We start from the raw sequence: 24,088 nt of genomic DNA, 5'->3' as shown, positions 1-24,088 counted from the left end.
CAACAGTATTACATAAGACTGGTTTTATTCCACTCATAAAAGTGTGCAAGGCGCATGAAACATGGCAGCTTTGGGAGGAATATATTAGAGTTGTTTTATGTTAATACAAGAAATGATGCTGGAATAAATTTGCAACATTTAAAGCAAATCCATATAGATGTGGTATGGGTAATATCCGAATCTAAAAATAGGCAATACCATTTACTAATTGATTTAATAACAATTAATGGAAAAATATATTATGAAATAATACTAACGACACACAATCATCGGGTATTTGATAAAAAATAAAGGATGCTTGTATGTTTAGTCTGTTACAAGTTGTGCTTTCAGTTTAATTGTATTGTTCATATACTGCATAATAGCATAGAAATATTTTTGTGACCCCTGAGAGGCTGGACACGTCATCACGCCATCATATCCTGCTCTGTGGGAAAGCAAAATGTCCCCCATGTTAAAATTAAACCAAGAACCGTAAGAAAAAGTTGGCAGACTCTCGAAATGCATCTATAAATTGCATGAAAATAGAAAAGGAAAAATACTGGACCCGTTATTATTTAACCTGTATACATGTGAAGTAACTTTAAATATGTCGGATTTAACTCTCATATGAATGTAGCTATTGCTGGAAAACATTGCAAGGGGAGGGTCAGATATTGACAGTGTGGGCATGTTTCTTGCACAAAGGCTTGTCTTTCTTGGAGAAGAAGGGTTGACCTTCCAGATTGGCGGTGCACACCTGAAGAGAAAGCCACACGTACACACAACGCCTCGGTTGTTATACGTCTCGTCAACTTGCGTAAGGGTTAGTAGTGCTTGGACGTTTACTCATTCTTGGGATTCTGGGTAAAATAATCTAAGAGGTTTTTTTTCCTAGCTATTTTGAATGTGTTCCAGAAATATTTTGAATGAATTCATCTCGTTTTGATGAGTATATTCCTTTTTCTTTCACAGCAAGAATGCTTGACGGAAATTCCAAACATTTCGAAAATCCACATGATTATGTACTCGTATGAATTTTAAGGTGGGGCACCTACCGCGCACACAAAGCAGGTGTCATGCCATGTGAATCCTAAAGCCTCCAAGAACTTGTCTCCCGCCTCAATAGGGAAGTCACAGCCATGGCAGTTTGTGCCAAACAATTTGTAGTAGTCTGTAGAAAAAATGGCGGCACACACAAAAAAATAGAAATAAAATAAAAAGCATACACAGCATACCATGAATGTCCTATTTGAATGTACCCATTTCACAGTATGGCTGCCCATCCTCCATATGAAACACGTTGCCCCGGATTGGCTGCTGACAGGCCGAGCAGACAAAACAGGACACGTGCCAGGTTTGCTTCAAGGCGTTCATGATCTCCTGTGAACCAACACCGAGAAAATGTTAGAAAGAAATGGCTCAAAAAGAAATGAATATACACACCGCTCTATTTTTGTATCATTTCAACAATACCAGTGACTACTCTCCTATTGACAGTTGCCGACCGAGAATATACAATCCAGCAGCTCACCCCCAGGATCTTCTGCTGGCAGAGGGCGCAAGTGGGAGCAAAGAACTGCTCGTAGCAGTGCTCGCAGTACACCTGGCCTTTTTCCTCCACAAACCCGCACTCTGTCAGGGAAGAGTGGCAGTGGGCGCAGTTGAATTCCTCAGGGTGCCAGGACATGCCCATGGCTACTAGGAAGGGGCCCCTGTTAAGAAACCGGCAAATGTTAGCCTCAAGTTCCAGGACTGGCGTTATAGAAGGCTCAACGTCGCTTCTAACAGTTCCTTTCTATTTCACTATATCACAGGTAAGACTGATTTTGTGACACATGTCCTGGAACCTTGTGCGATGCTTTTTATTTGAAATGTATCCATGACTACCTGATGACGTTATTGCACTTGCTGCACATGGGGGTGCGCGTTCCGGCCGGGATGTGCTCGGCTCTCTGCACCACAGAGTTGAGGTCCTGGGGGTGAGGCTGCGGGATGGGCCGGTCTGGGCCTTTGGGAGGGGGATTGGTAACCTTGCCGAACGAAGGGGCTGCACCACCCTTGAGGAAGCCTAAAACAAAGAGAACGATTGGTGAATGTTAGGAGGGAGTTGTTGAATTAATGCGACTACTTCATCCTCATCTTTAGGGTCAGAGGTCGCGGTACGGAAACGGTTGAGGTGGTTAGGTTAGTTTTGTCAGAAAATGTTTGACAGTCTCCCGTCTTTCCTTGCGTGATTCACGAGACCTCTAGAGCTCGCAGAGAAACCCCACCCACCACAGAAAGGAGATCAAATTATTTTTCCCATTGAGGCTAAAAAACATTCCCGCAGTCAGCGCGGACACCTGCGAAAATAACGTCCCGCCTTTCGGCTTAAAACAAATGCAAGGGATGCACTATGCTCTGTCTCCTCTCCGCTTTCAAAAACATTTCCAGGATGGAGGTGGCTGTTTTTCTGCCCTCGCACAAAGAGCTGGAGGGAAACGTGACAAGACCCACCGCTGGAAAGGAACGTTACGAGCCAACGTTTGAGAAGTCAAATAACGAGTGTTTCCTATACTTCCTTCCTTGAGTGCGGACCGTAAAGATTCAGTAAATAAAATAAGATACGATTGACGGGATGAGTAGACCTGGTGAACAAAGTGTGGATGGCAAAACGTCTCTTATGAACAGTTATGTGAGGGCTAAAATAATTTTAGGATGAAGATATCTTTACTTTAAATTCATTAAAAAATATTCAAGCAGTACAAGTGTAAACGAGCTGTTTGAATCCAAGTTGGTGATGAATATCTCACTCGGGTACGCTAACATACCTTCAAAGTGTATCACGATTGAAGCGTCATTTTGATAAAAGTGTCACGATTACTTTGAATGTCTCCATGCCGAATGTGCACCGCTGGGGGGAAATTAGCTTTCGGCGAGGGTTCTTATCTATGACAAAAGTTGCTACGCTGAGAGAGTAAAGAGCACAGGGTGGGAGGGAAGGCTTGGTGGGAGCAATAAAGCAATGGTGTCATTGCAGTCAGGCTGCGTGAGCGAGATAAGGCGTGCGAAGTCAGCGTGAGACGACAACAAAACCCAATCACAGCAGGAGTCACGTCTCTGTCTGCTCTGCTCAAAAGTATCTCCGTTTGATTACAGCTGCATTTCTTATGAAAGGATTATTAGGCTTATTCCAAAACATGTTTGAAGTGCTCCCATCTGGAATAGGCATTCATTCTGCAACTCATCTATATTCTGTCTGTGAGCAACTTTATGCTATTTGTTGGCCCATCGATGGCATTTCCCATGATATGGAAGAATTAAGACCAAGTGATGTAGTTGTTTTAAATACACAACTTGTAAATGTCTTTGATGACACGTGCGTTGACAAAGTCAAGCATGTGTTAAGATGGCAAAAGAGTCTTCAACTGTGGCCTCCCTCTGGTATCTTTCAGCAGCCACTCCACAAGAGGCCTCACCATGGAGGCATCTTGCTCACTTCATGTTGCTGACTGATGCTTTTCATCAAGTACAAGGTCTGGTGAGAGTGTGGGGCCTAAATAAACAACAGCGTTGCTTATTTCATAATGTGTTTAGATAAAAGGGATCTGGAGGAAAAGCCATCTGAGCTCATTAACGGAACGCCTCAGAGTTTTCATACCGCCCGTAATCTTTAAATGGTTTCGCGCTGGGAATTAACCCTGCTGGGATTGTGACGGCTGAGCTGTTTGGAGGTACGACAGCGCTCTCTGGTGGAAAGAAGGACTAACTACACTCGGTTTTGTGTATAGAAGAGCGGTTGTAAAACTTTAACACACGAGTTTTAATCAATTCAAAAAAAGAATACTGAATGATTTATTGTAAATATATACATATATATTTATGTACCCTGGCTCAATAAAGTACCTGACAGGCCCCCAGGCTGATAAGAGAGGTTGTTCTGGGCCACGGGGCTCTTGAACGCAGAGGGAGCCACCACAACGTTGCCGTTCCAAGGAGGCGTTTGTTTGGAGTACGTTTTGGCTGCAGGCAAGGTGTGCACACTGGGAGAGGCTTTATCCAAGACATCACTAGGAAATAAAATAATAATGGAAATAAACACACAATCGGAATAAGACATTTTGTACAGACTCACTCAAGGCAAGGTAGGTTCAACTTAGTAGAGAACTTCTTTTCCCCAAACATAATACTGTGGCCTTTATACCTGGTCCGTCTATCAATATCCCCCCCAATAAAGTTCAACTGTTCTAGTCTTTCTTCTAACTTTCATATTAGATTTTTTTTTCCTTGTCCAAGGCAGTCAGAAAAAAAAATTGTACAGGTTATATGTCACAATAATGGGAAAAAAATTTAATGATTGATATTGGTCTCTAAACAGTCAAAAATCATCTTGCTGTAAATTATATCATGTAAATGATCTTGCTATACACTAATACGAATGTCTTAAAGATGTGTGATTCCTTATGATGAAATCTTTCTCTACATCATCTCATTACAAATAAAGTCACACTATATATACACATCACTTTTTTAATATGTCTCACTACCCTTTTTGTCAAGTCAATACAATTCATGTGTCATCGTCTATCATGTCATATTAAAAATGCTATCTTACTGTGCCTGTCATGTTAAAAATGTCTTATGCTATATCACGTCACAAAGAAATTGCCTCACGATACAATATGTCAACATTAAATATGGAGTCATCCCGAAGGACTAAAAGACGAAGCAAAGACAATAGGAAAGAATAAAAGAGTTTATTGAGAGGAATTTGTCAAGGATTGACACACGTATTCTACAGTGGTTAGAGTAGAAAGGATTTCAGAAAGAAAAAAATAAGTGTGAAAGGGAAAAAATAAATAAAAAGGGGAGAGCGTCGCAAACAATATGCTTGTCATGCTGTCGGTACTTACAAATATGCACCACAATACACTGTTACATTGCATTGGGTCTTTTGTGTGCGTTTCAAAATAATCTATCAGGTTGATATGCCGTAATATACAAAGGAAAATAAATAAACAACTCCAAGTGATGCACAGCTACACATTTAGCACCTTTGCGGAGACGCCATGATGCCAATCCCTGAGCTTGTTGTACTTGTGCTCTACAACTTCGAGGTCCAACTTGGTGGCCCTGATTCACGCCACCACACAGAAATAAAAGACAAGACAAGAGAGGAGAGGAGAAAAGATTGGAAAGTGAAGAGAGTGAAACCAAAGAGGAGGCGAGGCAGGGTGACAGGCCGCCATGATGTCAGAGTGACTCTTGCCGGTTGTTGGTATTGAATATGGTTTGTGTTAGGTTTGGCAAGTCTACTTAATTACTCATATTTTCTGTGAATGAAAAAATAATGGCCTTGGCAGTCAGCTACAGAGAACATTCAATTTAAAATAAATCAATGCTGTCAACTTCCAGAGAGATTTCTCCAAAACTAAATTAATTTAGGCAATATAAACTTGGATGAAGAGACAGACACACTTACTTTTTTCCATTGTTCTCGGGAGCGAGCTCTGCAAAAAAAAAAAAAAAAGGAATGAATTTATACTATGTATTGATATATATTTCAATTTTTCATCATATTCATTTTTTCCATACAAATATTATATTTAAAGTAATAATGGTCTAAAATTTTACACTCACCATTTTCAGTGCCAGTCAGCTGGGCCAGGATCCGAAAGGAGCGGGACTGGGCGGTTCCGGTTTTCGGGTGCCAGTCGTCCGTGTCCTCAATTAGTCGCTTCTTGCTGGCTTCACTCAGAGCAGCTGCGTGGTTCATGTCCAAATCTTTCCTGTGTGTCGATCACAAAGTTGTGTTAGCTCAGTGGGCTATTTTATTATTCATCAGACATGGTGAACATGCTGGAACTCGTGCTCACACTCGCTGACGTCAAAGATGTGGAATTTAATTTACAGGGTATCTTTAGGTTGACGAAGCCATTTTTAATTTTACAAAATATGAACTTAGTGTTTTAAAGTTTGTAAAATCTAATTGAATACTTTGCAACGCTTCTAAATCTGAAGATACCCTGAATTAAAAAAAAAAAAATGCCAGTGATGGTGTTCGACCACAAGATGGAAACAAAGTACTTCATAATACTTCACTCGCTTCACTCCATAAGCAAAGTTTACACCTGCACGCAGGCATGCGATGCAAGACAAAAAAACGCATCCAAAATTAATAACACTCGGATTTATGTTGAATTTCTACCCTTATGTAAACACGCCTGCCTCACAATGGAGAGCTTCTTGGTTTGAATCTCTGCTGAAGCTCTTTTTGTGGCGTTAACATGTTCGCCTCCCAGTGCACAATAACATTCACGTTAGCTTCCTGAAGCATTTCTTTCGTGTTTCCATGCGCGCAGTCTGTTAAAAAGATCACGACTGTGTCAAGTGAAGCAAAGCCACCACCACACGTCTGGCCGCTCTTAACAGAAGCAGTGATTGCGTGGGCCCTGAATAAACACGACACGAATAGAAACAGATGGAGCCGTTCGTGAGCTTGTCAACACGGCTGGCTGTACATGTACATATTTAATATATCTAGTGATCAGTCTTGAGCTGATAGCTGCCTGTGGTGTGTGAATATATTAGAATCAAAAATATATTACATTTTGACATTATTATGCGCAGTCCGCATATATATGGGCCAGGTTGCTATGCAAGGGAACGACAATAAAAAAAAAAAGTGCAAACATGCCGCTGTTAATCATAAACCACAGCAATGTGCAGAAAGTTACTGTAGAAGATAAATGATCATTCACAGGACTAACTTGTCGGAATCTCCTTGCACCTGTGAGGGGAGGGAAAAAAAAGCACAAAATTGGGAAGGACTGAAGCCAAGTCAGCGCATTGATCGTGCCATTTGGAGAAAGAAAAAAAAAGCCCTTCTGAGAAAATGTGAACACAGAAAAACCACAACAAAACATGCACACATGCAGTAATGGATGATAGATGATGTGATAAACTTGGTTCTTCAAATGTGGATAGACACATTTTTGCTTTCATATTTTTTGTACCCTCAAAGTGTGCCCACTTAAAAGCTGTGGTCATTGGAAATGGAGACCATAGAAGAAAAAACCTTAAAAACTCCACTTACCAAAAAAAATAAAAATACACAGCTGAGGTCTCATATTTGATATTTGAACCTAAAAGGGTAGACGATGATTTTTCCATAGACTGCTTTGGAAATTGCATTTGGAGAAATATTTCTTAGATCGATGTCTGAAAGCTGGTGCTATATACAGCAGTCTTATAAATTATCCTGAAGGCGGTGTCCCAATAATTTGATCTTCTGCTCACTTTTCAACATTTGCTTCACCTCAAAATGCACAGGAATTGTCCATTACACAATTTCCCACATACACATGCCAAAATCATGTAGAAAGCCTCTACTACGTACATCACCCTTATATTCTGGAATATCCTAACAATATTCTTGTCCATAGAGTCTGATGGAACTCTGAGGGGAGGGGAAAAAAAAAAAAGTCCTCACAGATATTTCACAGACATTATTTATGACGGTAGTATTAAGCCCACTGCAGATGAAGCAGTCGCTCCAGCTTGTTCCGAAAAGAAACTAAGCTGCCAAGATTGAGCTAAATCATAAAACTAATGCCAAGGCAGCGGTGAGGTAGCATGAAGTCCAACACTATGTTCTCCTGCCAGGACCAATCCCCTGCCCAATACGTGGACAAGATGAGCATTGTGCCTCTTGTGAAAACACTGGTGATGATTGAGGCTTTGGGGAAAAAAGGGGAATACGGGCGAGACAAAGCCGAGCGTAACGTTTCATTTTCTCCGGTAGCATAATATGCGGCCTCAGTGAACCGCAGCTGTCTCTGAAACCACCTACTAGGGCACACTTAACATACGTACCAATTTTTAACTTGACTGACTTTTATGATCCGCACGACAAGGGAAACGTTTACTCGATGTGCTTACTGTGCGTCAAGTTCGTGGTTTACGCCAAATGACCGACACAGCTAGCTGACCACGACGCTTTAACGGTGTATAGTACCAAAAGTGGCCTGTGGGAGGCAGTGTGGTACCACAGGGCATACAAACTGCCAGGAAATACAAAGAGCAAGAAAAAGTTGGCAAAGGAGAAGAAATGAAAGTAATAAAAAACAATCAGTCTTTAGAGTTTACAGGAACACAGGATGAGGGTCTGATTGATGCTACCTACCCATTGAACTGCTCCGACAGCCCCTGGCTCTCCAGGAGGCCTCGCCTTTGCCCCATGGCCACCTCGCAGGCGTTGTTGTTGGAATAGAGATTGATGGGGGAGTTATAGACGGATGGCTGCGGCACAGAGGGCTGGGAGGGAGGGGCCGTCACTCTGCCAGGAGAAGACGAACTGGACGAGGAGGAGGACAGGGAGCTGATGGTGGAGCGAGTGGGACTAGCCTGGGGAGCCGAAATGGGGTCTGGGGCGGCGAGGTTGGACTTGATCGGGAACGGAGGTTGCGGGGGTTGAGAGAGTGGTTGAGCTGGCGTAAATGCCGACGATTCGGAGGGGATGAAGGCCACTTTGGGGGCGGAGGAAGGAGTCGGAGAGCCTCTGTCGCCCCCAAATGGTCGGGCTGTCTTGTTGTAGGCGGGACCGGCCTGGCTTGACGGCTTTGAGTATGTGCTGCTCGGAGCCGTGTGGGTGATTGGGACGGGCTTAATGATTTCTTGAGGCTCAACCTGCATCTAGTGGAGACACACGACATGCAGCATACACAAACACACACACACACACAACAAAACATTGACACAACACCATGTGGCATGCAAAGCTCACCGACATTAACTCAGAAGGGCACAAAGTTTGTGAAGAAGAAGTCACGCGATTTGACACCATACCTGAGACCCGCCTTTGGCTGCACTTGAGGTTCTGTGAAGACAGAAAGAAACTCAAATGAAAACAGGCTCTTTTCATAAACTAAAGGACAACGACGCCGGCTTATTAGCGAACCCCGCCCTCGCGTCAGATGTTGACGTCATTTGTGCGCGCACCTCCACTTGCTGTTTCCACTTAGCGGCTAATAGAGACAAAGCGGATTTTCCAGCGTACGTACGGAGCAAGGCCACGCTGAGCCAAAGAAAACAGCAAAGGGTGTCGAGATCAAACGGCGCACATTCCATTAGGAAGATGATGTGTGTGACATCAGAGTGGCTTTCACACCCTATCTTTTCTCAGAGCAGTCTGACAAAACACGAGTAGGGTGGTCCCGGTGAACATCTGCTCAACCAAGCCTCCTCTGCTTTTTGTCTCCCCGACTTGACAGCTTGGACCCAACTGGACCAAGTATCCACACGGACATACTGTACTTTGGGGAAGGGAGAAGGATCATGCGTGTGGAAATAGGCGCGCATTACGTTATGTAACGATGTAGTGTCACGATTAAAATAGTTATAATGGAATACAGACCATCATTTATTAGTCATTACTACCACCACCTATCGTATGTGATTTTCTCTTGACTTCAAACATTTTCTTTTTTTTACTGCTGTCAAGTCATAATTGCGTATTGTCTTAACACATTGTATCTGAGTATTATTTTTTTAGATTTTAACATCTTTGAATTTGTTCTGGAAAATTGAACAAATTGTAGAAATTTGGCTCAAATGCTACAATTGCAAGGTTGAACCTATCCGTGGCTAAATAGCTCCATTATGTCCCTCAATGTGGGGGCATTGACAGCTAAGAGACGTTAAGTGCTCCTCATCAACCTTGACTTTGCAATTCCGTCACGCTCACGCATACACGCGGACAAAAAGATATCCAAAAGGAAAGACTGGGGAGGTTAAGCGAAGGAATAAGCCTTGAGGGGGATAAGGCAGCATTTCCATCCTGTCGGCATCTCGTCGAGAGCCAAGAGAAACAGTCATTTGACTAAATGATGGAGAAGGTAGCGGACGCGCAACCCAAGTTGATAGTCGACTGATTAGAGCGGAACCTCCGCGTAGCTCTGACTTCAAACATCTGCCACTGTCAATTATCTTCCATTAACTGGCATATTTTGACGCAAACGCGATTTGCATTGGAGGCCCAACAGGTTGACGAATAGCGCCAGTTGGAGAGGCGGTAGTGTTCCATTATTGGATGCGCTCCCGTTCGCTCATTCTTGTCTTCCGACCGCTACGCCACAAATGGCAGAGGCAGCCAGGAGTCAGTGGGGGATTCAGGCATTATTAGACTGTCATCTCCTCCACCCCCAAAGTCGGAATTGTGGCCGAGCCATGGCAGCGGCGCTGCACGAATATTCAACCCGCAGCTGCATTGGACCTTCTGACTCGGGATTACAACGCTGTGTTCCGGGTCACTGATTTCCATCGGAATGTCAGCGGTCGGTCTGAAATCAGTCATTCTTTGGACTGAAATGTAAATATTTATGAAATCCTTTCATGGTTTTGACCTAGCATCTGCAACACAAGTTTCTTGTTCAATTTGATTATGTGTGTTTAAGCAAATCCATGTTTGGGGAAAATAGAAGACAATGGGGTTGAAAAAAAAACAAATACGTTCTTATGGATAAAGTTCTATTTACAAGAGAGTTTTATGCTTTAGCTCGCTAGCTAGCTACCTCGGATGTGGTCTGTATTATCTGTCCCAACCAGGTGCTGCCAAATGCAACCTCTGGGGAGAGGTGTTTGATTACAGCGTGCCGCATAGTTCAATGACAATAAATAAACATCAATTATCATTCTTTCCTACGGCTACTTCCCACAGCTGGATTGCGTAACTCAAGTGTTGGGACGACGACAAAGCACGGCCATTGAAGTGCAGCGAAAAACTTTTGGTCGCATCAACTCAAAGCACAATTCAAGGGATCATAATTCTAGGAGGGTGTTGTGCCATAAATCAACACAAATTTTAATTTTAAATCCTTGTTATTACACTTGTCTGCGACTCTATGAGATACAAGCCATCTGTTCTTCTTGCCTATGATTATTTCTTAAGGTCTGATAGCCAGAGAAGATTAGACAAAGTCAGAGTCCAAGTTATTTTCTTTCACCTAGCAACAAGGGAATAACATCAGCATCAGTGAACCAGAGCTCTGCCCAGACAGTATATGGAAAGACTGCTCTGTTTGTAATACCTCAATGCGTGCAGGCTACGCAGTTTTGTCTATCTTAAAAAGGCGTGTGACAGATGAAAAATCGAAAACATACAATTTATGAGTTGCAAGAATAGAGCATTTTCGGTATTGTTTGTTTGCGCTCTCGAAACGGTTATTTTTGAGAGAAGGAGCTATTTGAGGGTTAATTTATGAACCCTTAAAGTAGAGGTTGGTTACGTGATCCGTTTGGAAATGGACAAAGGTAAACACATCTAGAGGCTGAAATGTCTACCTCTCGAGAGTTGGAGCCTGGGACTAAACCTTACTCGCATAAATCATCTTTTGGCAGTTTGGACGAATGTTATTACAAACCCGAGAGTCTTTATCTGTGAGGCTAAAGATCCTAAATCACATTCTGGGGACCAAGCTGGAGAAAGACAAAATAGCGTTTGCTTTTCGGGAGAATTTTAATGACACCCAAATGTAATGGTGCAAGGAGTCTTAAAAGAGCCTTGTGTGTATATATTTGGAGACCTGCACTTTGTCAACACCGTGTTTTGATGTATTGTGCATCCGGTGGCCATAGAAGATTACATGCAGATGTGGCACGGAGCTATTTTAGGATCATTTTCCCACCATTAAGTGGCAAGGCTCTTTTCTAATTCCATCTGCCGATAGAACAGGTCATTTGAAAAAAACCTGGGACTTTTTTTTCTGTCGTCACATTTTATAGCTTTGAGCGTGCCATTTTTTGTTTTTTCCGTTGAGCAATGTACTACTGCGTTTGGCACAAACAAACTGCTCGTGAACGCGTGCCATTTGCGTTTGTTAGTAAGTCGTCATCCAGCGAACAGCCCGCTGTTGTAATTTTGGGAGATGGTGGTAAAAACAAATCACTAACAACAGCACAGTCAGAGGCTAACATAACCATGCCAATGAATATTAAAGGGATCCTGCAGTGGAAATGTTACTTTTGAATTATTCGTATATAAAAGTATTCACAAAATTTGGGCTAATGTAAAAAGTACCACACCTAAACCAATGTGCCACTATTCTGTCTGAAAGACTATCTCAAAGCCAAAAGCTACTGTAAGCAGAGCTGCAGTGAGTTTTGTTGAAAGCGCAGATTAGCATTAGCCGACAGCGCTATCAGCATTAGTTTCTGATAAGTCGCACGTATCAGAATCAGTGGCGAGTTCTGGTCAGAGTTGCTCATGCGGTGGATGACGGTCAGTATCGTTTTACTATCGGCAATGGAATTCCAGGTCTCTTCCTTTTCCTAATGGGCAGAGCAGAGGAACACTTGATGCACTCGGCGCGACTTGACATAAAGCACAGCTGAAACCCCAGCTGATGACTTCAACAGATTTTGGGTCCGTGCGTGAAGCCGGCCTCTAAGAGCCTGTCTACAACTGCTAATTAAGAGTGCTAAAAAGCAGACATTTCATTGCCTTACAGATATATAGCAGATTCTTACTTTTGACATATTTTAAGATGATAATATGAAACGCTTGTGTCTACTAAGGGCATGAATTCCAAATGTCAACCCACTAAAACTTGACTGTGTTGGTTACCTCTGTAGATTTAGGCTCAGATTGCCCGTGCAGGCTTTAATCTTGTTCTGGGCTTCGAGGTGGTTCATGGTGTCAGTGGAGATGCCATTTATGGAAAGGATGACGTCTCCGACGCTAATCTTGGCTTTGGCTGCCTTTCCTCCATCAGTCAGCTGCGAAGTTACATGCAAAAAAAAAAAGTTACTATTTGCATCAAAGATTAGAATATGTAGTGATGGTGCAAATGTAATTTGGCTAAATTCTGCAGCCGTGCCTTGTGTTCAGTTATGTAATTTTCCACACAAATCGGACAATTACGATCAATAGCCGATTAATCGGAGTACAAGAAGGATACCCAAAAACGCTGATATATAAAATCCTGGCACTTGGGATCCAAAAAACTGATCACATATTACAATGAGAAGCTCGTCTACAAGGCGTGGCGTCGTCAGGGCAACCCAGCGTCGTGAATCACTCAACGCACCTTGTTTACGCACTCGAAACCTGTACAGCCATGCTGGCTGCCATCATGAAAAGAACACTGCGTAATCATGACTTTTACTCTCGCTTGGTTTCTACATATCTATGTGTGTCATCTCTCGAGCCTGAAAGGCAAGGACGGGCTCCAGGATTTAGTCTTTGCTGACTGAGAAATAATTTTCAAAAACAATTCGATTTTTGGAGTCGGGGGGCTATAGCAATTTTTTTTAATTGTTTGCAGTATTTTTACAAGTTGAACAACAGATTTAAGGATAAAGTGTAATTTTCAAGGATAATTAAGAGTTCCCAAATGAGTCTGTTGTTTTCCCACAAATATCACCAATTAAGAAGTCCCATTCCCACCATTACATTGTTTATGAAGAAATTCACACCTTTTCTCTCTCTGCGTTCAGATTAGTTTACGTAAGTCTTTCCACGGTTTAAAATAAGAAGACAATGGGGGCAAAAAACAACGTACCATTGTTCTCGACTTCACAATAGCCCAAATAGGGGAAAAGGAGCTGGAAGGAATGAGGAAGGGACAGAGGTGGAGGCCAAAGCTTGCAGGGACACTGACTCATTTCTTTGGAGTCACGCATCCTTGGGTTCACTCGGTAGCCTCCGAGGGGGTGACGGAAGCTTATGTAAGTCTCTCGGAAAACCATGATGCCATAAAAGAGAGTCCTGAGGTGTTAACCGGTCACGACAATGACTCAGCCGACTCCGGCGTCTGTCCTGATTCACTTACTCGTAACGAAACGACATACTGGCAACGGGTGCGTCTTATTAAAACAGGAAACGTAACGGCACAGAGGCAAAGAAAAGCTGTTGAAAGGCCGCTGAATGCGTTTGGATGGCTGGGTCCTTTGTCTTAACTTCCCAGCATTAGCGTGTTTGTGGGTTGTAAAGCTAATGGCGAGTGACAAAGAATTCTCCCCTTGTAAGGACCAGAGAAACAACAACAATGTGTAGAGCTATATAAGGGAAATTTACTAGCAGACTATTTGTGGGCACGAAGGGGAAAAATGTCTGTAATGTACTTTTATATATACGTGGTTAGCCGTGTTTAATGCCCAGCCTGCGGTGAACTTAATGGTCAGTTTTTCCTCACAAAGACACAAAACTAATGAGTGTTACTGGCAGGTGAAGTCTGTAATAAATTTGAATGACAAGAAGATAAGTGAAATGGAAGTTTGGCTGTAATGTCTGACAAAAGGGAGGAGGATGTTTTCGCAATGTGGTTTTGATGAATATCAGTGGATTTGAAAGGTTTTTTTAGTTCAAACGGGGACATGAGGAACGAAACAAAGTTATTTTAATTTGATTTTAAAGTGGCTTCAAAACCATTTTGGATGATTTGGTTTTGAACAGAGGAGCTTGTATTTATATTTTTACCATCTGTTCAATAAAGCGATAAAAGTCTGTTGTTCTAACTAGCGGTGGTAGACTTTATGAAATCAGCTAACAGCTACACCTACTATGTCATTCATCATTACAGTTTAGACTGCATGGTTTATTGTTTTTACATTGTATAATAGCAGCTGTTTTGTTTTTGTTTTTCATTTGGAAGCCTGTTCAAATACCAAAACCAAACAAATTAAAGGTGAGCCGGCGTCCCAGCGCAGACTCCCAAAGAGTTTCCCACTGTAATGCCGAACAGCCACAGTACTTAAAAGTTGGATTCGGAAAGCGCAAAGGCTGTTTGAGAGGCTTTGTGTTACTTTGGCCAAAACCTTTTGAAAGCTCTAAAGAGTCTCTCCAAGTATCCAAGGGATTCGACACTGCTGTGGTCCGCTCCACACATACTTGAAAAATATTGCACAATACACGTTTGATTTATCCACTTTAAATCCTGTGGCGAAGCACGATGAAGGTGATTAAATTAGTACCTACATCGCACTTTGATGTATGCGCATTTTCCCCGACTGTGAAATATAGATAACATATGGTTGTTTCTGTAGAGGATCCAACGAAAAACACTTTACCGGACATCAAATGAGCCCAGACAGATTAACGGCCTCCCGCCATGTGTCTTCAATCCGACAAAAACGACAATAAAAAGAATAATATAGATCTATTTGAGTGTTTACTTACAAATACTCTAAAAGGAACGGCGTAAACTTGCACGCAATAAATTACGAGTGGATGTTGGTGAAAGTTGTTTTTTGGCTTTTAACAGCTCGATCTCTGCTCTGCCAAAATGGAATTCTTCACTATGCAGACGAGCGCGCTCGGGACTTTTTCACACAATGGAGAAAGAAAAGAGGGCATTAAGTGAGATGAATGAAAGTACTTCCTGTGGAGGACACGGGCAACAGACGATATATGGCGAGCGCATCATCATTTGGAATGTTCCTAATCTTCCCCGCTGTGGCGCTTCCTGCCCTCCCGCCAGTGAAAGCGCGACGTGAGGAAGAAGGCCGCCGTCACCTCGAGAAGGAGAAGTCGTGTAACAGGAAGTGCTTCGCGATACCAGCCCACATGCTTAAGTCGACTAAGATGGATGACCTTATATGGAAGAGTTTTTTTTCCCCCCACACACTGTTTGTTAATGGCACTAATGGCGAGGCCGGACACAACAATACAGGGGGCGCCAAATACTTCAGTATTCAAACATCCCAATTAAGAGCTCAAAAAGCGGGTTCAACACATGGTTGTCATGGTTTGACGACAGCCTCTTATTACTTCAATGAAGCCTTTGGAAAAGCCGCGCCGACCTTAAACAGGAGCGCTTAGTCAAATCGCCATGACAACACAAACAAAACAACACAAAAGCAGCGCGACACGGCGCTTGAACACTGAACGCTCTGTAGTCCGCTTCAGAAACAACCCAGAGGATATGAAAGCAAAGGGAGTACGCAAAGGGTTCCAATCCAGAATTCCTTTTCTTTCCCTTCATAACACGATGTGTGTTTGAGCTTATGTGACAGGAAGCCACTGGGGAAGCCAAGACTGCCGTTAATTGAATTTCTCTTCTGGCAAGTGGGTCTACCGTCGTTGCCCAGTTGAGCTATAATAGTCGTCGGTAGCTCACGGCTTCGCATTCCCTGTGTTGACAGACGGACAATGGCAGTTAATCGGTGTGTAGAAAATTAAGAGCGCTATTTATAGACCGGGCAAGGTTGTCGCGTTGTGGAGCTTGTTTGACTGCGACTGGAAAAAAATCTCTTTATTGCTGGTGGTGGCATTGAAAGTTTGGCAAACAGAGCACGCTCGCATTTTCGAGTGCCACGGAGCCTCAAGTAACCGCATTAACTGTCACAATCCTCCAGGCCGAGTTCCAGTTGAACTGTCTTTACTTGGACTCTCATTCGAATTAAATGTTAGCACGAAATGACCGAGCAAAAGCCGTCTGAGTCAACAGAGTCCTGTTTAATGAGTTCAGGGCAATTGCTAAATCAGGAAGCGTACATATCCAAGTATGGATGCAGAGGCTTCAGAGGAGTTATGGCAACCACTCAATGGCAATTTATTTTGGCTATGTCTAAGAATGAAAACACGAGACAGATCATGCTGGGAAGCCACTAAATACATAGTGGTAGAAATGACAAGTACACAGACATGGTGACTAATAGCACGGAAATCAAGAGATTCCAAATAAATGGACCGGCAGACAGCATGTAGTCTGGCAGCAAACATACAAGCTGTTTATCTTAATGTTTTCCTAGAAAAGTCCGTAATGTTGGTCGTGTGGGGGGAAAAAATGGCTTAGGTAGGTCTTCATTGCTTCATGATAACAAACAATGCGCATTACCGTCAATGAACGGATGAATAGCATCAGCGTTATACTTGAACACAAAGAGTGGAGCAACACACGGAGACAGAAAATATAACAATACTCACAAGCCTCCGATAAAAAAATAAATATTACCGGAACATCGGACCACCCTCATACATTTTCAAATTTCTGTGTTATTAGCTATACAGTATAAATGTATATGTATGGACTGAATTTCTCACATCACACTAAAAAAAATGACTAAATTGGGGAAACAGCATAAAGGACTGATTTGTTTGGATCTAATACATACAGTATTTCTGAAAAACACTTTTTTTACTTTGCTGGTGTGGAAGCCACATTTGCTGAGATCTGCCGTGATATTGTGTACAGGACGCATACATTTCCAGGAAATTTTCTACAGCCCCAACAACATTTGACTTTAATAATAGTGCTACGTGTAATCCGACCTATGGAATCCAGGCATTCAGTCTAAAACACATACAACAGTGGCTTGAGTCTGGCTATTTTTTGTTAGTATAGTAAGGTGATATTTTCAAACCCAAACACCTATTGAATGTCCACTTTGCATATTTTCCCAGCGGAAAATTGGCCAGAAATTTAAATAAGCACGATGCACCTCTCTAACATGAGTGAAGCAGACAGCACACACCAGCATATATATATTATAACCACAAGTAATTTGGTCTGTAAATCATCCAGAGGACACGGCGGGTTCTCGGTATTCCATTCACAGAGCAGATGCGCATATGTTTATGATCAATACTGATCATTTGAAACAATGTCTGGTCACGCTGGGACACCGCACTCATTATCATATATGGTACGTAGACGCATCGGGGTACACCCGTCTGTGGTTGGTCCTATCCAAGACCAGCCTTCCATAATTTGGCGGAGATAATCAAGTGGCTGTAACATGTGGTGAATGACATCATAAATCTTGTTCTATATACTGTACTGCGAGCGGAGTCTATTTTGCACAGTGAACCGTGAAATAAGCTCGTGGTCCGAGCAGTTTTCTCCTCACTCATCAAAATCAGGAAGTAAATGAATGTTTAAAATCAATGGCAGATGTTTCCATATCTCAATTCTGGATACACGCCTCACTCTTGAGCAAACAACACAATCACTTTCGATTGACATCCAGGTCATAGGTCATGTTCCCTTTCTCTAATGACAACTTGAATGTTTTGAAGTCTTCAAAACTTGTTGTCTGATGTGTTAAGCCTTTCGAAAGTATCAGCTGCGGCACTCCAGCTTGCCCTTGTTTTGTTTTCAAACACCAGTGACCTTCAAATACATCTGACCCATGCGAGGCAGCCCCTCCCCCTAAATGCAAAAAACACACTGCGCTCTGGGCCCCACCCCTCCATAGGGGGCCACATTGTTGCGTGAGGGGACGTGTTTGCTCATATGGGCAGTGGCTGTGCAATTGAGGCACCAAATTTGATTCAATGATTGTGGAAATGTTAGCCCCCCCTCCCCCAAAATAAAGTGGCTTCAAACAAGAGCGAACCTGAAATCAAATTGCTCTTTCCAACAACACAAAGAGTGGGCCCATAATCCTTCCTCATATTTACAAAAATGACTTGCATTCTTGTTTTTATGTCTCACTTGGGAGGTTGCATTTTCCGATAAGCGAAAACAAACAAGAGGAAGACTCCTTCCTGGCAAAAATGACAACAAGCGGAAATGTCAACCATTCGCACCCACAGAGAAGAAAATATGTTGAACACAGACTAACTACTTAATTCAAGAAATGTTACCCACCATTACTCCCCCTTGCAAACCCAGCTGACTGCTTATTTTTAACCCGGTGGCAAAACATGACAGAGTCAATCCCAGTCACGTTCTTAACAACTCGTGAAACTTTTATGAGTCCCTCCACACACTACGGCACCTCTAGAAATCCATAACAGTCCAACCGATACGCCATCAATCCACACGTGTTTCTTTATAATCACATATTGATGACAAGTATGCTGCGTGCCGGCGCGACAACATAATGTCACGCATTCCAAGTTTATCTCGGTGGAAGCGGGACAAAAATAGGCCGGGCTGCTCGGCCGGCCGGCCGGCCTGCTCGAATCATGTCGGCAACTTTGTACTTAGAGACGCTTAAGTGTTCCTCAAAAGAAGTCGAGCTGTAACCGATGCTGCCGGCGACAAATAAACAGCTCGCGACCTCGGCTGTGACACCGAGATTACGACTTCATAACAGGAAGCAGTCGACTAAATAACGCGGCGCATTCCACAAGAATCAGATCCTCCTTTAATTCCTTGGAACAATCAAGCGTGTTGCACTTCAAGCCCTCACGCCTGCAACATAAACAGTAGAACTATGTATAGGATAGGCAGTGACTCCTCCCTTAATATTACTCTAAAATCATGTGGCCCCCAATAGTTATTACTGAACCACAGCGGCTTTCTGAAGTTTCCATCATATGGCAAATTTAAGGAGAACTTTTAGATGCTCCAATGTGGACCTAGCATTTAAAGTTTACTGTTTTTCACATGGGGGCCAAGCACTAGCGTAACATCCCTCATTTAAATGACCAAAATGACAGCAAATTGTGGTTCATAGGAAGACTTCATTACGCTCGGTAAATGCATAGAGGCGCTTCGAAAGTATAACAATCATGGCGGAATTTGTAGCATTGGAGTTCGTTCCATGGCCAAGCTAGTAATTCACTTTACTCGTATACTAAATCAATTTTACACCATTGAAATGAATTCAATTGTCATAAAACTATTCCAGCCGCGACGTAAAAAAAAAAAACACCACATAAAAAATCGTCAACCCAGTACAACGTAATATTTGATGTCTATTCTCGTCAATGGCAATGAATGAGTTCATCGAGGTTTCTTTAGCACTGAATATCACACGCAAGTGTAGCACGGATGGGCCACATGCCCGAGAGGTCACACAGGAGGCGTAGTCACCACTCACCCGTGAAATCGTAAGGGGAAGGCCGAAGTCCTTCCCTCCTTGTAGTCTAAAGCCCCACGGGGCCGAACCAGCCAGGGTGACACTGTAGTTGCTCATGATTCACCTGAGGGACACATAAGAAGATTTGATTAGATAGGATCCATCAATTTTTTTTTTTACTCGATTATCTGTCCGCTTTGGGTCGCCGTTTGGCTATAAAGGGAGGAGCCTGGCCCGGTGAGTGACATGGGGGGGTCAGGGAAAGCTGAATGAAAAATGAAGACAGTCATGATATTTCTAGATGGCTAAAACAAGCCAGTATGGAGCCAGATATCGTTTAGAATGTCGAGTATGGAGTCAAGGGAAGGATTTGGAAATGAAGAATGGCTTGGCAATAGTATTCTCTTCCTTTCGACAGACTGGGAGACGCTTTGGCTGCAATCTCCACTGTGGTCTAGACGATATCCTGGTTGCTCTGCATCCATAAAATCCATTTCGTTAGCATACAAATGCTGATGAAGAAATCAAAGCGTGGATTGGAGACACACCCCGGGCGAATAAAGGCATGCCAGGGCTCGCTTTCCACTGAGTGCCAGCTTCATTTTTTTTTTTTTTGCGGGTGGGCCAATTTGAATGCATAGAGAGAAAAAAGATTTTCGACTGACTATGCACATGAATGGGACAGCGCCAAATGTCCACACACATGTGCACCACTCCGATTATTTCACGCGTGATTAAGTTTCACCGGTTTAAGCCCTGTTTTTGCATTCCCCCTGAAAATTGCAAGCGCTGGGACAAGGTTAAGTGCTGTCACATGTTCACAGTTGAAGAGTTGGAAAGAAAATTGCCTTGTCATATTTACAGAACACCGCTTGGGTTTTAATACGTCGCCGTGTGGATTTTATGACGGCGTCCAGCGGAGAGACTGCGTGAAATCTGCCACAGCGCTTGTGGAATTATTGGACCTGTGACCTGTCTGACAGGAAGGGTGGAAGCTGACATGAAAACATGACATCAAAGTCATTAACGTCACACATGACAAACGTAATTACATGGAAAAAGGCTCGAGTTTTCAACAAACAATTGGGACTCCCCTGATCTTGCCAAATTTGAAACCTGCCCACGGCTTTCACAACACTCTGGCAAGGACTTAGTCATGAACGATGCCTTGTCATCTTCGAAGAATGTCACGTTGCGGTTTTTAAGTGCCTCCTTCTGGGGGCACGCTACCATCTGTCGCGGTCTGTCACCTGGTCGGCCTCATCAGAGAAGCCTGAAGGTCCTTCCAAATCGTAAATGGAGGGGAGGCAACAAGAAATTAAATCACATGTGAACATCTATTGACTCTATTTATATCTCCCACTTTTACTGACAGTCCTCAATGTGACCGACCTTTAGCTGTGGTGGGACAAAAAGTGGGATTTCCGTCGTGGTTAACATAGTTCCCCTATACAGTAATTTTGGTAGACATGTTTATCATTATTAGAATAAAAAAAAAATCTCAAGAACCAATGCCCAAAAAGATTTTGGTTCATTTTGTTTTTCCTATTTTTGCTTATCCTGCAAAGTGTTTCTGGTTGCTACCAAAATTGGGCGGGTGAGGCAATACACCAAAACATTTGACTTTTCATCATTGTGTGATGAGACAGATGACTCGCTGGAAAACAGGAAACTGGATTAACGCAACTATAAAATCTTCCACTCGCCACTCAACAAATAGCAACACCCTCCCATGTCATCGTAACGACAGTTATACTTGATGTTGACCCTGCCAGTACTTAATTCAAGGTACAACTTTATTCTACTGTATAAGACCAAAACGTTTATGTATAATAAATTTGATTAAAAAAAAAATCACACAAAGTCATCTGTCTCAGGCATCTGTTGGGCTCAGTTTTCGAAAATGGCTGAGCCCAACAGATGCCTGAGACAGATGACTTTTTATGAATAGACTACAACTATGCGAGTTTCATAACCCACTGGGAAATGAGGCACCTAATCTTGATAAGAACTAAATTGCAGTCTATCAGATCACACTGAACCAGGCCCACATATCATTTCACAAACTCCCTAATATGGAGAAGACAAACATTGCGCTCATGTCGCTGCTTGCTTTTGCATTCACCAACAATGTCGTGCGTAGACATGAGCGGTCACGCCTGCCGATGAAAGAGGGCAGTGCAGCGAGCATATTCAACAAGCGAGTTCCACTTATTTTTCCTGCTTACGCTCCACGTCAGCCTTATCTTGAGGAATAGCACTTTACTGCACTTTGTATTTCAGCACGTTCACACCCAAATAAAACAGAGGTTAAAACAAAAAAGACGTCTGCCTATTTTAAAAAATGACAGTAGTGATTGTTTTGCAATACATGTGCATTTAAGCAATCTTGTTACTAACTTCGGTGGATTCTTGAGTTCTACACGCAATTCTGAAGTTGCAAGTATTGCCAAATTACATTTTTCCCTGCTTTAGAAGTTCCACTCTGTATATTTTTAAACCCTACATGCTTGTGTAGATCTGTAATAAACCCAATGAAAGTTCCGCACATTTCTGAGCAGTTTATTGAAGCTATAAAAACTTCTCAGGCCACTCAAACAATATGGCTCCGAGTGCTGTTCCCATTAAAATTAACGCACTCTATCAATTCAAATTGAGCATAACGTTGTTGAATGCAAAAAACATTCACAGCCTTGACATTATTGGCCCGCTCCATTGCATGTGCCAGATTGCCTTCAGGAAGTATTGATTAAAAGGAAAACATCTGAGTGAGTTTCGGTGGCTGTGCTCATACGTCATGCGCATTCCACATGTCAGGTGGCAATTTGGCCTGCTTACATCATTTTATGTCCTCACAAAGTTCATTTCACATTCCATTTATGACTTTTACATGCTGTGGATTAAAAACAGAACAAGCCTTACATTTCTTTTCATTGATCAACGCCGCAACCAGACCTTGTTAGACTAGAAACTGTCAACCAACCATTTTTGGCAGCAATTCGTGTTGTTCATGACCTCCGGTAGGACGTGTTCTAACCTGAATTTACGAGACGGCCTTTGTGCATATTCTGATAACACTGATGTATTGATGCCAGATTCTCAAATTCAACACATTTGTGCCAAAATTCCACCTGACCTCCATCACTGTGAAATATAGAAGGGGGTGGGCTGGATTTGATATAATTGTATTTTTTTGGGGCTCTCAAGTGGGACACTTGGGACATGGTCCATGGCAGCTTAAAAGGATGAAACACATGTAATGTGTGTCATCTTCGAATCGTAATCCGGTGTCTAAAAATCTGTAATATAAAGTTTGGAACCCACCCATAAAAACGAAACGTTGATGTAAAACTAATATTTGTACTGAAAGATTTTTTCTCCCTGTCGCTGACACTTGTCGAGTCATTTACTTGTAATTTGTGTCTATGCATGTACTTTGTTTCATGTGCTTGGTCAGTGTAAATTAAAATTAAAAACAATCAAATTAAATCTAAGTGCTCAATATGTACTTTCAGAGGACCAGGCACGCCCACTTAAGTCATGAGACAAAGTAATAATTAGATTTCTGTTCCCTTGTTTACACTAGGATTTAGTCAACTTCTTAAATTACTCATCAAATAACACGTGTGAAGGCCATCGCCTTCACACAATTAAACCAAAACCTTTCCATTTGGCTTCCTTAGTGAAAGTAAAATAAAACTCCTGTAATGACATTAATATTGCTTCCCCTTGTCCCTAAGTCATTCAGTCGTTCAAGTGAATGAAAATGTCCAAAATGAAGCGCAACAGGAGCATATATATTCTCCCCGAAAACGATGCCTCGTGCGGGGCTTACCTTGCCTTTGCGGAGCCGCTCTCTGCCGGTGCTCGAGGGAGGAAGAGAGAAGCGTCGGGTCAGTCGGTTCTCAGCTTGGAGGGCAACTTACAACTGACTCCAGTGAGCGGAACTGAGACTTCCGCATGTACGCCAGCCTGCCGGTAGGAGGGCCGCCGCCAACGAGTGAGGCGGAGAGGGATAGCTTGCCCTCGGGCGACACACAGTGGCAGGCTGGCGTCAATGAGCAGAAAAGCACACTGGAGTGGACTTTGTGTTTTCTTTAAATATATATAAAATATAAACATATTCATACCTTTCAAGGGTGACTCCACAGGCATTCCACAGGAGGGCACTATTTCCCCCGTAGAAACGGCAATACCAATGGCAATCGTAGACAATTATTTGCGTACTGCATCTTTTATGTTCAGTTGGGGACACAAGGCTTTGTGCCGTCATGCCGTCACATGATGTTTATGACGGCAAACTGTCTTCCACTGTCTTACTCACAACAAATACATTATATTTGGCTTTTGCGTTTATTTGGATTTAAGACAACAGGAT

General features: G+C 42.7%; 1 protein-coding gene across 4 annotated transcripts; it reads right to left on the bottom strand.

Annotated features, from left to right (window-relative positions):
• Nucleotides 1–8: 8 nt before the first annotated feature.
• Nucleotides 9–23,702, bottom strand: pdlim5b (PDZ and LIM domain 5b). 4 transcript variants are annotated; one of them, XM_037265590.1, is made up of 13 exons: nucleotides 23,546–23,702; nucleotides 19,732–19,834; nucleotides 12,584–12,735; nucleotides 8,809–8,839; nucleotides 8,147–8,655; nucleotides 5,602–5,750; nucleotides 5,444–5,471; nucleotides 3,850–4,031; nucleotides 1,870–2,050; nucleotides 1,514–1,694; nucleotides 1,242–1,362; nucleotides 1,038–1,153; nucleotides 9–739 (listed from the first exon to the last, which is right to left on the bottom strand). In XM_037265590.1, exons 2-13 carry the CDS (start codon nucleotides 19,825–19,827, stop codon nucleotides 650–652), a joined length of 1,836 nt encoding a protein of 611 aa, XP_037121485.1. In that variant the 5' UTR covers nucleotides 19,828–19,834; nucleotides 23,546–23,702; the 3' UTR covers nucleotides 9–649. The 4 variants fall into 4 exon arrangements, with proteins under 4 accessions (XP_037121485.1, XP_037121487.1, XP_037121488.1 ...); XM_037265592.1 differs by having other exon boundaries at nucleotides 3,868–4,031; XM_037265593.1 differs by lacking the exon at nucleotides 8,147–8,655 and adding an exon at nucleotides 6,732–6,751.
• Nucleotides 23,703–24,088: the final 386 nt, after the last annotated feature.

The sequence above is a fragment of the Syngnathus acus genome, chromosome 12 (assembly GCF_901709675.1).
Source record: "Syngnathus acus chromosome 12, fSynAcu1.2, whole genome shotgun sequence".
NCBI lineage: Eukaryota > Metazoa > Chordata > Actinopteri > Syngnathiformes > Syngnathidae > Syngnathus > Syngnathus acus.
Note: the sequence above shows the minus strand (reverse complement) of the source record. Positions and strands in the feature narration are given on the sequence as shown.

Excerpts from the sequence above, each read along its gene's own strand:
- pdlim5b (XM_037265590.1), bottom strand. The coding sequence starts at position 19,827 with ATGAGCAACTACAGTGTCACCCTGGCTGGTTCGGCCCCGTGGGGCTTT. Across the intron at positions 8,656-8,808 it reads CAGCCAAAGGCGGGTCTCAG|ATGCAGGTTGAGCCTCAAGA; the intron begins GTATGGTGTCAA and ends TGTCTCCACTAG. Across the intron at positions 1,363-1,513 it reads GCCAGCAGAAGATCCTGGGG|GAGATCATGAACGCCTTGAA; the intron begins GTGAGCTGCTGG and ends GTTGGTTCACAG.